Source organism: Neopsephotus bourkii, unplaced genomic scaffold (assembly GCF_033783945.1).
Source record: "Neopsephotus bourkii isolate Nb327-2 ecotype Australia unplaced genomic scaffold, CSIRO-AGI_Nbou_v1 NB_1680, whole genome shotgun sequence".
Lineage (NCBI taxonomy): Eukaryota > Metazoa > Chordata > Aves > Psittaciformes > Psittacidae > Neopsephotus > Neopsephotus bourkii.
In genome coordinates, this window is record NW_026902154.1 from 458,597 (window position 1) to 472,756 (window position 14,160).

At 51.3% G+C, this 14,160-nt stretch overlaps 2 protein-coding genes across 2 annotated transcripts in view; one reads left to right on the forward strand and one right to left on the reverse strand.

Annotated features, from left to right (window-relative positions):
* PSKH1 (protein serine kinase H1) overlaps positions 1-4,764 on the forward strand; it is a 31,037-nt gene extending 26,273 nt beyond the window's left edge. The window contains exon 2 of the mRNA XM_061375890.1: positions 2,803-4,764. Coding sequence (XP_061231874.1) covers positions 2,803-3,120 — 318 coding nt within the window. The 3' untranslated portion in view covers positions 3,121-4,764. The remainder of the gene's footprint in view (positions 1-2,802) is intronic.
* A 5,688-nt stretch (positions 4,765-10,452) lies between these two features.
* CTRL (chymotrypsin like) lies at positions 10,453-14,094 on the reverse strand. The gene is made up of 7 exons (XM_061375891.1): positions 13,394-14,094; positions 13,149-13,252; positions 12,955-13,034; positions 12,630-12,711; positions 12,049-12,229; positions 11,365-11,498; positions 10,453-11,201 (listed from the first exon to the last, which is right to left on the reverse strand). Exons 1-7 carry the CDS (start codon positions 13,443-13,445, stop codon positions 11,043-11,045), a joined length of 792 nt encoding a protein of 263 aa, XP_061231875.1. The 5' UTR covers positions 13,446-14,094; the 3' UTR covers positions 10,453-11,042.
* Positions 14,095-14,160: the final 66 nt, after the last annotated feature.

A 14,160-nucleotide genomic window follows, 5' to 3' on the forward strand; every position in this document is an offset into this window, starting at 1 on the left:
TTTGGATCTGTCTGTCTGTGGAAGAGAGAATCCAAAGGTCATCTGTAACTAGAGATCCGGGGTTTAAAAGGAGCATGATGTGTTGACATGCCAATGGACATATGGAACGACTCTGGTATTATGTGAGATTATGCCGATGAAGACTAAGCCCCACAAGTTGATGCCCTTCACTGTTATTTAACAAAGAACCCTTACCCAGAAGCCTGGTAGGAAGCCAGTAGCTTGAAATAGGATTTTCATCTCCCTCCGGCAGAGCCATATTTTGCTTTCTCATTTTTTGATGTATTGCTATCAGCAGCATAACCAAAGAGCTCAGTTACACCATTTATAACACAGACCAGTGTGTTCACTGAAAATTTTAAACATTATTGTGGTTTTTGTGATATTTGGAAAGGTTTTTTGTTATTTTATTTATCCTCTGTGTAAACAAACACTTTAACGAGTCTCTGATCAAAGATCGTCCTGGTTCTGTTCTAACAAGCACCTGTTTTTTTCTTACCATTCATGTCAAGATGTGTTTCATCAGCTAAAAAAACTGATTTAAGGCTGGTCATGACAAACTATATGTGAAAGCAGTAGACAGAAAAGCTAGAATTTTAAGAAATCTTTGTGTTAGGTGATTTTACTCTTGACATGGAGAGGGAAGTGGATTTTGGATGTGGTTTCACAGTGCAGAACTGGTGTCTGATCCATAGAAGGTTGTGCTCCGTCTCCTAAGCACCCTGGCTCAAGTATTTCCATCTCTACCCTGAATGCATTCAAGGAACATTTATAGGTTTTTATTCATATACCAGAATTTCCTTTCAATTCATATCATCAGTTCACATCATCTTCACTCTCTTCTCTTGCATAGTTACATCCCGTTTTAGCTGAGCATGCCAGGCTGATTTAGTCATTGCTTTAAAAGAAACACTTCCTGCAACCTGATTATCCTAGCAGGTGGTTACTCAGCTAGAATCCCAGAATCCCAGACTGGTTTGGGTTGGAAGTCATCCAGTTCCAACCCCCTGCCATGGGCAGGGACACCTTCCACTAGACCAGGTTGCTTGAGTTCATCTTCCATGCCTATGTGATGGACTGCCCGTGTCCCAGGAGCAGGGCTGCAACTCTCAGAGCATCCTGTCTTTCATTGTAAAATCCTCCCATGGATATGGCAACTCTCTTCCTGGTGCCTTTGGGTCTTTTGAAAGAGAAATTTGCTTTTGGTAGCAATAAATGGAACTCAAAAAAATCAGGACATGCCTTTTTTGACCTTTTGCACATGGAAAGGGCATTGCATCTGACTGTACAGTTGGTGGACTCCCAGTTTTAAACTAGTTGGGTTCCTCCTCACTAAATGAAGAGTGAAAGATAGAGAGTAGCAGTCTTTTCCTTTTTTAACCACACGTGCCATTTGCACTCATTTTTGGACATCACCTTCATTGTTGTATCAGAATCTTCACTGATGGATCTGCTCCAGCTTTTTGTTTTCATGTACTTGAAAAATTCAGTATCGGTGGTTTCAGGAGGGTTGAGATCCCCACAATACCTGGTGACTGCAGAAACCTGCTCTAGCCAGGGTCAAGTCTTCACTTGGGTTTTCACACTGGCTATATTGCCTTCTCCACTTGTACACTGGACTTTGCCACCATTTTCCTCCTAGCTTTGTCCACAGCCCAACCTTCACCTCATGCTAAAGGCAATGTTCTCACTTCAGGATTGATGTAGAGGTCAGGGATACATCGTCTGTGAGCAGTGCATCTTGCATTCAAGCAGTAACGGTTGCATTGGATACAAAGCACTTGGATTGAGGAGGGTCTTCATGGGATATAGCTACTGCTCCTTTTTGTTGTGTGGTTTCTGAAAATGACTTGGGAAGATGAGGTGGGAGCAGAATGTAGGTCTGGGAGCCCGTGTGTGTTCGTGGTACAGCAACTGGAGCAAGACGTGTGTGTGACCATTGTGTGACTGCTGGAGAAGATGGAGCTGCACAAGGGGATGAAGGGACCTGGAAACTGGGGGTGTCTGTATGTGTGTGTATATGACTCTAAGGCAAGGATGAGACCACATGAGGATCTGGTGACTAGAGGGACCAGGGAAGTCCCAGCCAGCTGCTGGAGAGATGTTTGAGTCTGGGGTTGACCAACACTGCCTGTGTGTCTGTGCACATCCATGTGTAGGTGTGTGTAGGCTTCAGGCACCTGGGAAGACGCCTGAAATCCAGTGTAATCTGAGTGCCCAAACCCAGCTGCTGGAGGCATCCATGCTCCACCTGTGCAGGTGTAGACATTCCCCCTAACTCGGCCTCTTCCCCTAACAGTATCTTGAAGTTAGTGTTTCTCATTCTGAAGACACAACTCATTCTTCTCATCCTGAAGTCATTCATGTGACCTCTTGTCTGGGACTGTAGCAGTAGGACAAGGGATGATGGGTTAAAACTTAAACAGGGAAAGTTCACGTTAGGTATAAGGAAGAAGCTCTTCCCTGTGAGGGTGCTGAGGCGCTGGCACAGGGTGCCCAGAGAAGCTGTGGCTGCCCCATCCCTGGCAGTGTTCAAGGCCAGGTTGGACACAGGGGCTTGGAGCAACCTGGTCTAGTGGAAGGTGTCCCTGTCTGTGGCAGGGGGTTGGAACTGGGTGAGCTTTAAGGTCCCTTCCAACCCAAACCAGTTTGGAGTTCTCCTTGGACAGATAGTGTTGGTCACAACTTGGAAGATTTGAGGATAAAAGACAACAAAAGCACCTATTTGGGCATGGGAAGAATTAATTAACCAGCAAAGCTATGCCAGGATGTTTCATTGTAATAATCTCTTTTGTGTTTCAGCCCTGGCCCAGTGTTTCCAACCTGGCCAAGGATTTCATCGATCGTCTACTCACGGTGGACCCCAGTGACAGGATGACAGCCCTTCAGGCGCTGAAGCACCCATGGGTGGTCAGCATGGCAGCCTCTTCCTCCATGAAGAACCTACACCGTTCCATCTCGCAGAACCTGCTCAAGAGGGCGTCTTCCCGCTGCCAGAGCACCAAGTCCGCCCAGTCCACCCGCTCCAGCCGCTCCACCAAATCCAACAAGTCGCGGCGGGTTCGAGAGCGGGAGCTGCGCGAGCTCAACCTGCGCTACCAGCAGCAGTACACTGGCTGAGCACTGGGCTGGGACTTGCCAGGCATCTTCACACATGTCTTCTCTGCAGTGTAGGTGTGCAGCATCCACAAACTTAATGGGGTTCTAGGTTCCTCCTTCTCTCCCTCCAGGTGTCCCCCGCCATGAGGAGGTGTCCTTACCATGAGGAACCTCGTCATGGCTATCACCCTGCAAGCTGTGCCACAGGGGGTCTCGTGTCTGAAACGGGGGAGCCCTTGTGGATCAGAGCACAACTCAAGAGTCTCAAGTAATACACAAATTAAGGAGCGACATGGGGAGAAAAGCTCTTTCTGTAGTCCAGGAGCTTGGTTGTTCATAGTTATTTATTAATTCTAGAGCATTAAGTTTCTCTCACTTGCATATAAAAAAAGAATTACTTTAAGTGTATGCACACACACCTTAAGTGTGTGCACAGACAGTGTGGGTGTGTATCTGGTTTGAAAATGATACATACACAGAGTTGGAGCAGGTTTAGTAGGATCTGTGGTGCCTTGGTAGTGAGGCTGGTATGAATCATAGCATCAGAAGTAGGATAGCTCTGATTCACTGATGTGCTGCCCACCAGCTCCTCGCTGAAGTGATGCCAGTTTTCTGGGATGTCTGGGAAGCTGTGAGGTTTCCCCAAGGGCTGCCACCCACCTCACAGCACCGAGAGATTACTGGAGCTGCACCAGAGCTGCTGTGCAATTTGGGAAGAAGGCTGAAGTGCTGCGAGCTCGAAGCTTAGAGTCTGGCTCCTTGGATCTGGACAAGGGGTGCTTCTGGTGGAAGGGTGGGAAGATGATCATTGTCCTGCAGGAACTTAATGGTACATGGAGGGATGTCTTTGGCAAGACAGGATTTTGGGGGGTTCCTTGCTGTTCCTCTTGAATTATCCCTTCCATATTTGCACCAAGACCAGTGCCTCCCAGGCAGGGTTTGTTCTTGCCGTGACCTACCCCTGTCGCGTGTTTTTTGCCCTTAAGACCAGCATTACCAACCATGTCACTTCACCAAAGCTTTAATGGTTCCATGTCTTGCTCTCTGTCTGCAGGTTTTACATGGCTCCCCTGCTTGCATGCCTACTCTGCCCTGGTACTGCTGTCCCTACTCTGGGACAGTGAACTGGTGGTGGGAGATGTTGGGATAGCCATAGATGGCTCCATAGCATCAGGGTAGGGGTTTGCGTAGCGAAGGCCCAGTCCTGGAGTGTCAGCAGTGACAATACCCTGGAGACACTACGTGAACACTTTAGACCTGCTGGGTGTGACTTAAATTCAGCAGGAAAAAGCTGCCTTTCAGTTTTCTTGGGCTGAGGGGGCCTCTTGTGAAGGACCTTGCAGGGGAGGTGGGAGCTTTAGAGCTGAGCTTCGTGCAAGCCTGCTGAGATGCCTCCCCAGCTAGTTAGAGCAGTACACGGGCTGATGGCACAGTGTCAGGGTAGATTTGGGCTCTTGTGGTAGGAGAGACAAGACCTGCAGCGAAGGAGAATGTTGGCTTGGAAACTTTTCATATGAAACCCTATGGTTTGCTTTATCCTGTGCACTTGGAAGTGCTTGCTTGGCTCTGAGCTGGACATGCAGGCTATGCAAGCTTAAGGGCTGGTGAGCATGGCCTCTCCACCCAAGACTGATGTCTGTGCATTTTACTGTCAGCAAGGTTTTAAGTGGTTTTAAGTGGTCGGTCACAGGGAACTTCAAAAGCAGCTCAACCTCAGCAGGGGAAGATTGAGTTTGCTGTGCTAAGATGGGCTATAACCACTGTGAGCATAGCCTGTGAGCCTTGGTGATGGGGAGTACAGCAGAGGACTCCTGAGGACAGGAGGTGTGTGTAGCAGTGGTGAATTCCAAATCCTTTGCATGGTTTTGCGTGTTATTCTCAGAACTGTGCATGTTTTGCAGGCTGCCCTTTCTGTGAGTAGCTATCCTGTGTGTGGTCTTTCTTCCATCAGCTTTAGGGGATACCACAAAATTATGTAAAACTGGGGGGGGGGTTGCAGCTCTGTGGATTGAAAAAAAACAAAACAGTTTCTTGAGCTTCTTTTACCTTCTCACATAATTTTTCCCTGGTTCATTATTATGAACTGTAAGCTGGATGTGATTTCTGATACCTGACAAAACTGGCAGCTTGCCTTGTCTTGCTTCATAAACAATTTAGTGCCCCTCAGATGACTCTCCAAAAGCAGCAACCATGCTATGACAAGTAGCAACTGGAAAATTCTTCTTTCCCTGTATGTTGGGAGATGACAGGATGCTCTCAGAGGGCTTCTGGCTTTGAGCTTATAGGAGTCTTGGAGCATCTCGCAGGCACTGTGTTCCCTTTTGCCTCCTGGGTGCTCTCATGGCCATCCCCAGATTATTTTACACCATGTGTAGCCTCAAAAGAGGTGTTTTGCCTGTGTGAGGAGGTCAAAGTGATGAACTGAGCCAAGACCTCTAGAACCTGAGACCCTTCCCTTTAAACATTAGGTTATCAAAATGCACAGGCATTATACAGGTGTCTACCTGCTCCCTCATGTGTTCTCTTGTGGGGTGGGATCCATGAAGATGGAGACGAGGTCAGGATGTTGAGCTCTGTTTTGACCAGAACAAGAATCTCATGTGTGTCAGTTTTTGCTTTGTTGCTCTTTTCAGCAGCTGATGGAAGGAGGAGTTCACAGTGGTGTCACTTGAGGTGATTTTGGGGTGGAATATGTGTTGGGAAGCACGATATTGCTATGTAGATTCCTGACAGTGTCAAGTTCCTGTGATGATGGTCTAGGACTGGGAAGTGAATTGGCAGAAGGGAGGATCCTTCACTGACAGGAGCAATACTGGAAAGATGCAGCCCATCTTCTGGAGGTGTGGAGATGTTTGTGGTGCTCAGGCATCCCTCTGCTAGGGAGTTGCACCAGAGAGGACCAAGTCCATTCCATAGGGGTCTTTGACTTTTATATAAAGATAACTCTTATTTCTCTTCACAAATGCAATGTATTCTTATTTGCATGGAAAAATCAATATAAACACGGGGGAAATTTGCATGGGCTTTCCTTAGATCATTTTATTATAACACTCCTGGCTCAATCCCTCTTCTTTTTCTAAATTCAGCAGTTTCAGGACCTCTTATACCCAGACAATGACATGTGTGGGCAGAGGTGCACTAGCAGAGCTCCATCCAACTGACCCTTGGAGTCCTTGGTGATCTTTCTGTTTTCCCTCTATCTGGAAAGCTGGGGTGGTCCAAATGCTGTGTTGCATGATCCAGCTTAAGGGCAGTTTTTCTGGTGCTCCTACCCTTGCAGTTGTGGCACATTTGCAGCTGGATCAGAGGAGGCGCACGCAGGCAAAGTGCTGTGATTTTGAGCCATAGTTCAAGTGCCTTCAATCTTCTTCTAAGAAGCTCTTCACTGTGAATTACCTTGGTCATCTGTCTTCCATATATATTCCACAGGAGCATCTCAGTGCTCGGTTTATCTCAAGTCTCAGGAGTTTGTGCTTTTTAGGAGTGCCTTGTTTGGGGATTTTAGAAGCTAAAATCTGTCTGATGTGATGATTTTTTTTCCTGCTCTTCCATGAATTTTTATATCTCCTTGTTTGGCTCTTAATGGTGGTTCTGATTTCACTGGGAGGGTTTTGGGGAAGACTTCCTCTGCTGCTGAATTAGCTGTGAGGAGTCAGGTAACAAAGAGATGTTCCAGCCCCTTGTTGAGTTGGAGCTTCCTATTAGCTGGGGTGCAGATCTCCTGACTGCTTTTGTTCATGCAATGAAAATGAAGCTGGAATGACACCTAGTGGCAAATTGTAGTGTGTCAATGTACAGCCCTCTTGGTTTCCTTCCCCTCGTTCCGGGGAGACATGCTCTTACAAAGAGGACTCTGGGTTTGGTGGGCTGAGTGATGGTCATGGACCACACCTGCAGTACTTGTGTTCAGCAACCTTCTCAGCGTGGCACCATTTTATCCTGAAGTGATACAGTGATCCTGAAGAGCAATTAGACAACGTAAGGGTGAGCATATGCACCCACTGGAACTTATCAACCCCAGTGCCTCAAGGAGGTGCTCACCAGCACCCTGCCTTGGGGAGGCATCTTGGGGGACACTAAGAGAAAGAAAACCATAAAGACATCAAGGCTGGAATCACTAGGTTTGGGACTTTCTCCCATCATGAGACACTATGGTGCAGCTCAGGGTGTTGCTTTCCAGCATATTCTGTTTCAGGGGAATGCAGTTGTAAGGAGTAGAGAGAATGAAGATTGGTTGTCTTTTGGAACTTAGCAGTACTGTGTAAGACATCCCCATCGTTTTGCCCTGGGAGTTTGGCTCCTTTCTTGGGGGAGAAATTTATGGCTTCAAAGCATGTGGCCTGTCAGATCCATGTTTTTTATATACTTTTTTTAAGGTTATTGGAAAGGAATGTGGAAAGGTCTTCCAAAAATAACATTAGGTGGTCTGCAGACTTACATTCAGATTATGAATACACTATGTATTTTTCTAAAACAGCAGTTACTTATTCATGTGTGATTTACTTCTCACCCTTGTGAGGCTTCTAAAAACCTAACGTGTCAACCAAGTGGTGGTAGAAACCTCCGTTCCTTCAACCCAGGGGAAGTCTGTGCTATTTGACACTGAGCTTGTGAGCATCCAGAGGCTCCTGCCAGTCCCTGGACTGCATTGTTCTTGGAAATGCACAACTGTATGTGAAGGCTTTATAGCCATGACTGGAGTGCAAGCACAGACAAAAGGGCTCTGACCTGGCTTTGGTAGTGTTGTGGAAACCAGCTGCAGGGTGGGGATTATATTACAGATTTATGTTGAAAACGATAAGCCCTCAAACTCTTAACTTCTTTGGAATTTGGTTATTTTCTTCTTGTAGTCTTTTCTACTTTGGTAATTTACTGCTCAGTTTCTCAATCCTGTTTTCTGTGTGGGTGTTTGGCTGAAGTACTAATACGGTCAACTTTGATGCAATGCACAAGCTGGAATAGGAGACATGGGCAATGTGACCACTTGGCAGCAGCTCTGGATTTGGCTCTGCAGGAGCCATGGTGAGTCCTGGAGTGAGATAAAAGCATCTGCACAGTGTCCTGCAGGTGTGAGAAGGCTCTTTTGGGGGCCCTACAGTGTAGGCTTACCAAAAGGTGGTCTTGTACAACACAGGACAACTAGTGTGTGGCTGTTAATAAGCCTGTTATTAGACTGCATGGGACCATATTCTTATTTCAAGTGATGATACTAAAGATTTGGAGGGTTTGAGGTGGGTTAAATTGAAATCTCAAATGTTTGACTTAATTCAGTTTTCTAAATGAAACACAGAGATTGGCTTTTTTGGGGGGGATCACACCCTCTGTAGGAGTTGGCAGCCTGTTGTCTGGCAGCAGTGGGAGCCCTGGGACTTGCAGGAAGGGGGGTTCTGTTCTGGCCTCTCACCAGCTTGGCTTTATCCTGGAAAACACCACAAAGTGCCTGTGCCACTTAGTGCCAGATGCCAAGTTGCCTACACCACTCTGGGGAGGGTTTTGGTGCTTTTTTTGACTGCTCAGTCTCCTGTTTGAGTCTGTACAGAGATCACAGCTTCTGGGTGCTCCAGAGGCAGGTGCCTGCCTGTCACTTGTGCTTTACTGTGCAGTGTGTTTGCCACAAGAAGAAATGTGAAGCAGAAGGATGCATGGTGGCAATGGCATCATGGAGCTTGGTACCTTCCACCCTTGGTGTCCCTTCAGTGGAGGGAGCTCTGCCTGCATCATGGCAGCTCACTCTTCTCCCACTGTCCTCCCCTGTGTGGTGATTCCATGGGTCCCTCGTGTGTGACGTGACTGTTGTACTGTGTTTGTCTGCTGAGTGTGGAAGAGACCTGTGGCCCTGGGCAGGTGGGTTGGGAGTGAGGACCTCCTGTGTGGATGCCCAGGTGACATGAGTTTTCCTGTTGCCTTTCACTATGGAAAGACACCTCCCAGGACGCTGTTGGGCTGGAGATCTGCCAGCACTCACTGTTATTTTTGGAAGCTGAATTTCCGGTACTGGCTTGGAATGATTTGGAAGTGATTCTGGTCGCGTCCTGTTCATCTCCTTAAAGGGCTGTTTCGAGAAGCATCCAGTTCTGTGACTTGTCTTTTGAATCTTTACCCTGAAAACTGTCTTGTTAGGATGAAGTCTGAACCTTTGTCATTAATCTGTAACGTTACAATTAGTGTGTACAGAATTATTTATTTTGTGTACTCGGTCTGCTAAACATGGAAGTGTATCTGTGTACCCCATCGCCCTGCTGTCATTGCATTTGCCTCATAGAACCAGAAACCAGGTTGGAAAAGACCTTCAAGATCTTCAAGTCCAACCGTTCCCCAGCAGTGCCAAGGCCACCACTGAACCATGTCACTGAGGGCCCAATCTATGCGGTGTGTGAACACCTCCAGGAACGGTGACTCCAGCACTGCCCTGGGCAGCCTGTTCCAATGCCTGAGCACCCTCTGGGGAAGAAACTGTCCCTAATCTCCAGTCTAAACCACCCCTGGTGCAGCTTGAGGCTGTTTCCTCTTGTCCTACCCCTTGTTCCTTGGGAGCAGAGACCAGCCACCTCCTGGCTCCATCCTCCCATCAGGCAGTTGTAAAGAGTGATAAGGGCTCCCCTGAGCCCTCTCTTCTCCAGACTAAACCCCCTTCAGTTCCCTCAGCCCTTCCCCATCACCCCTGTGCTCCAGGCCCTTCACCAGCTCCAGCTTCTCTGGACCTGCTTCAGCATCTCAATGTCTCTCTTGTAGTGAGGGGCCCAGAGATGAACACAGGATTCAAGTGTCCATGGGTTACCATGGCTGATTTGCTGCAAGGAGCCACTTTCTGGGCTGTGAACGATGGTCTGGAAAGGCAGGAAGGAGCTGCTTAGCCCTCTAGTATGTTGCACAGCAAGAAGGTGTCACAGTGCCCATAAAAGAGTTTGCTGGCATTTAATGCAGTTTAAATGCAGCAGCCTCAGAAAGTGCCTAAGGGAGACCTGGTATTGGGCTGGGATGTCTACAGGGATGCTCTGGGGGAATCGTGTGCCCAGCCTCTTGCTGGAAGAGGCAGAGTTTGGAGGCTGAGCAGGCACCTGGGGACAATTCCTCCCCTTCTCTTTGGCTTGCAAGGTGGCAAACTGGGCCAGCGGAATACCCTGGGTCACCGCCATCACCTTGTCATCTCTCCAGTTCCACTGTGAGCAGCTTCTGGGGACCAACAGGGAAACCTGCCGCACCAGTGAAAAATGCACACCCCTTTTGAACCATCCCCTCCTGGAAAGGTGAGTTCTCAGGAACAAGGGACCCCATCCCAGCAGTGGCAGGAGGGTGACATTGGCAGAGCTCTTATATCACATTCACATCGTTGTTAAAGAACAAAACCCCTCTGCCTCACCCTGCGACCGTCTGATCCTGCTCCTCCGGACCAGCTCTGTTGTGAGCTGCCAGGAACCAGGCTTCCCTTGGTGTGTGTTCCCATATAAGTTATCGGTCTAAATAGCAAGCAGGGAACTTGTAAGACCCTGTGCACACATCACCACCCACCCCCCATGGCAAGAGGAGCTGCAGCTGCACAGGCCTTTCCCTGGTAGGGCTGTCTGGTGCTGGAGACCCTGTGCCTGGATCAGTGAAGAACCATCACAGGCGCTCAGTGCTGGGGTGGTCTCTGGGCTGGTGCTGCCATGAGCAGCCCATCAGCTGCATCCAGCCCTGCTCCCCCTCTGCCTGGGCATCGTGTCCTGGCTTCCCCCCTCTCCAGCAGGTCCCAGGTGGCACCAGGCTCCAGCTCTGGGAAGTGCTGGGCTTCAGGAGGGGAGCAGAGGGGATCCTAGGCTCCCCGTGTCTGCATCGTGAGAGGAAGGGAGCCAGAGGCAGTGCTGGAGAATGCTGACGCTTTATTCCACAGCAGATTGCCTTGCTCCCAGCTCTGCCGAGCTCCCTGTGCTGGGAGCAGCCACGGGATCCATCCACCACTGGCTCTAAGCTTGGATAACGCTGTCGATCCAGTTTCGGAAGTGGCTTACACGGGTGTAGGCAGCTGGTGTGTTCACATTGCAGTTGCTGCTACCCCAGGAGACAATCCCGATTAAGGTCCAGAGGCCCCGATCCTGGTATACCAGAGGTCCACCAGAGTCACCCTGCAGAGAACACACCTCCTGCTTAGCGGTCCCACCACATGCTCCAGGCTTGTCCTTGCCACCCCCAGGCACCTGGCCCCTGGTCTCTGTCTCTGCCCATGCAAGGAGGAGGAGGAGGAGCCCATGCTCTGTCCTCTGTGCTGCAGCAGGAACAGCTCCTTACCTGGCAGGATGAGGCACCCACGCCACCAGCACAGATGATGGAGCTGGTGATCTTGCTTCCCCAGTACTCGGCACACTTGCTGGAGGGGATCAAGGGCAGGGATACCTGCTGTAGGCTCTCTGCCAGCACCTGGGCTAGGGGAAAAAAGCACCATAAAACACCCTGGTGTCAGCAGCTCTTCTGGGGCCTTTGGGAGTGTACAGAGCACCCTGGGCAGCTCCATGGTGCTGCCATACAAAGCGCCTTTCCGTCCATGCCAACGTATTCCTTCTTCCCAAGAAAATGCCCCATCCCTGGCAGTGTTCAAGGCCAGGCTGAACGGGGCTTGGAGCAACCTGGTCTAGAGGAAGGTGTCCCTGCCCACGGCACAGGGTTGGAACTGGATGAGCTTTAAGGTCCCTTCCAACACAAATCAGTCTGGGATTCCATGATTCCCCAGGAGAGATCACCTTGGCCAGACAGCCCTGAGCAAGGGCAGGCTTGTGCCCATTCACAGTCTGCACCCATCCACGTCCTCAACGCACGCCTACACCCGTGCTTGCACCACATACACATGTATGACAAGACAGGGTTACACACTGCCCGGCTCCCCTACCCCACGTGCATTCAAGGTGTCACCCCCCAGAGGTGCCACCAAGCACACTTGAGCCATGCAGGGCCCTCCCCAAAGCTGCAGTTATTTACAGTTGACGCTGGTGCGTCCCCAGCCGGTGGTGACACACTGGAGGTTGTCGGGCAGATGCAGGTCAGCGGGGGGCAGGCAGACGGGGGACACGTGGGGTCCCAGCTTGGCGGGTGAGGAGAGCTTCAGCAGGGCAATGTCATTGCTCAGGGTGTAGGGGTTCCAGTTGGGGTTCGTGACGACCTGCCAAGAAACACCAGAATGTGAGGAGAGGGGCTTGGGACAAGGGTCTGTAGGGACAGGACAAGGGGGAACGGCTTTAACCTGACAGAGGGGACACTGAGCTGAGCTCTTAGGCAGAAGCTCTTCCCTGTGAGGGTGCTGAGGCGCTGGCACAGGGTGCCCAGAGAAGCTGTGGCTGCCCCATCCCTGGCAGTGTTCAAGGCCAGCTTGGACACAGGGGCTTGGAGCAAGCTGCTCCAGTGGAAGGGGTCCCTGCCCATGGCAGGGGGGTGGAACTGGATGAGCTTTAAGGTCCCTTCCAACACAAACCAGTCTGGGGTTCTGATTCATCCCTGCCCTCCCAGAGCAGCTGTTCTGCAGAGCTGCAGCCCCGTCCCAGCACCAGGGCTGCCCAGCTCACCCTGACCACATTCTTCACTTGGACAGAGCCACCCCTGGAGGTGCGGTCATAGCCCCCGAGGACGACGACGTGGAAGAGCGGCCTGCAGGAGGTAAGAGGGTCAGTGGGACACATGGCAGCCAGCACTGGGGTGGGAGCAGCGCTGGGAACATGCTGCACTGAGTGCCCAAGGAAACCCACTGTGGGACAGCCTCGGGGGAAGCCCTGGCTGCTCAGTTCCTTAGGTGCCGGTCTCAAGGGCTGTCCAAAGTGCCACTCAGTGATGCCCAGCGCACCCCAAGCCCCCCTTGGCACCAGCATGGGCTGGCTGGACATTGCTCCTCACTTGAATTCGCAGTGGGCAGCGGTGACGACCCAGTTCTCGTTGATTAAGGAGCCACCACAGAAGTGGGATCCGAAGCGGTTCTGGGGAGGAAAGGAGAAGGAGCTGGGGCTGGGCAGGCTGAGTTCCCTTCTGAAGTGGCGACAGGCAGAGGGTGTCACCGGGCCCCTTGGTGCCTGGAGGAGTCAGGGCAGTACCTGCAGGGAGACCTGCCAGGGCCATGATCCGGGCACTGCGTTCTGTCCATTGATGATCCTCCCAGTGTGGTGGAGCGAGGGGCTGATGCTGGGCTGCCCACAGCCTGCGGGAGAGGCAGACGGGCACAGGAGTGACCCCAAAAGCTCAGGGCTCATACCTAGGGGCCGCCTGTGCCAGTGCCAGTGGCTCTGTGTCACCATCCCCGGGGTGCCTCGGTCCTCCCCATGCCCCTCAAAGCGCTCACCTGAGACGGTGCTGGCAAGGGCCAGGCAGGCAACCACCCACAAAAATGCCATCCTGGGAGAACTCGGCCGTGCCACTGAGGCCACCAGCTTTATAGCAGCCAGGAGCCGCGTGGCGTGTAACTGGGCAGGGTGAAGTCCCTGCTGTGGGGACCTGGCCAAACCCGGCACCTATCCTGTCCTGTGCAAGCGCGGACGTGGGAACAAGCTGTCAAGAACACTCTGGGGTGCTTGGGCTGTGATAGCTGTGTTTGTCCTGTGGAGCGCTGCAGGGCAGTGCGGGGGCACACAGATGAGGTGGCAGTGGGGCGGGGTGTGCTGGGACAGATGCCAGTGCCCAGGCTGGGGGAGGTCACCCCATCCCCTGCCCTGTTCATGTCTGTTGGCACTAGAGCTCTTTTCCATGGGAGCCCTGGCCTGGGATACCACCGGTCCCAGCTGGATGTTCCCAGGGCACAAGGACAGACCGTGAGCCATGGCTGGGTGCAGGTGTGCGTGTCCCAGAGCCCGTGGGGCAGGTGGGTTCTGCAGACACCGTCTCAGGCAGGCAGGAGACGTGGCCAGAGCTGTAAAGACACAGCAACCCCAGGGAGGATGGGAGCACCTACCCTGGCCATGGGGGTACACAGTGTCTCACCACCCCTAGGCGATGCTCCTGTCGTGGTACCTGGAGCAGGGAACCACCCCCGGGGTGATGCTGAGCACAGGAATGAATGCCCCTCTCCCCTCTGTGCCACACATATGCCTTGTCCCCTGCCCTGGCGCACGG

Coding starts and splice junctions, on each gene's coding strand:
- CTRL (XM_061375891.1), bottom strand. CDS start 13,445: ATGGCATTTTTGTGGGTGGTTGCCTGCCTGGCCCTTGCCAGCACCGTC. Junction 12,712..12,954: donor GCTGCCCACTGCGAATTCAA/GTGAGGAGCAAT, acceptor TACCTCCTGCAG/GCCGCTCTTCCACGTCGTCG. Junction 12,230..12,629: donor AAGTGAAGAATGTGGTCAGG/GTGAGCTGGGCA, acceptor GTTTCTTGGCAG/GTCGTCACGAACCCCAACTG.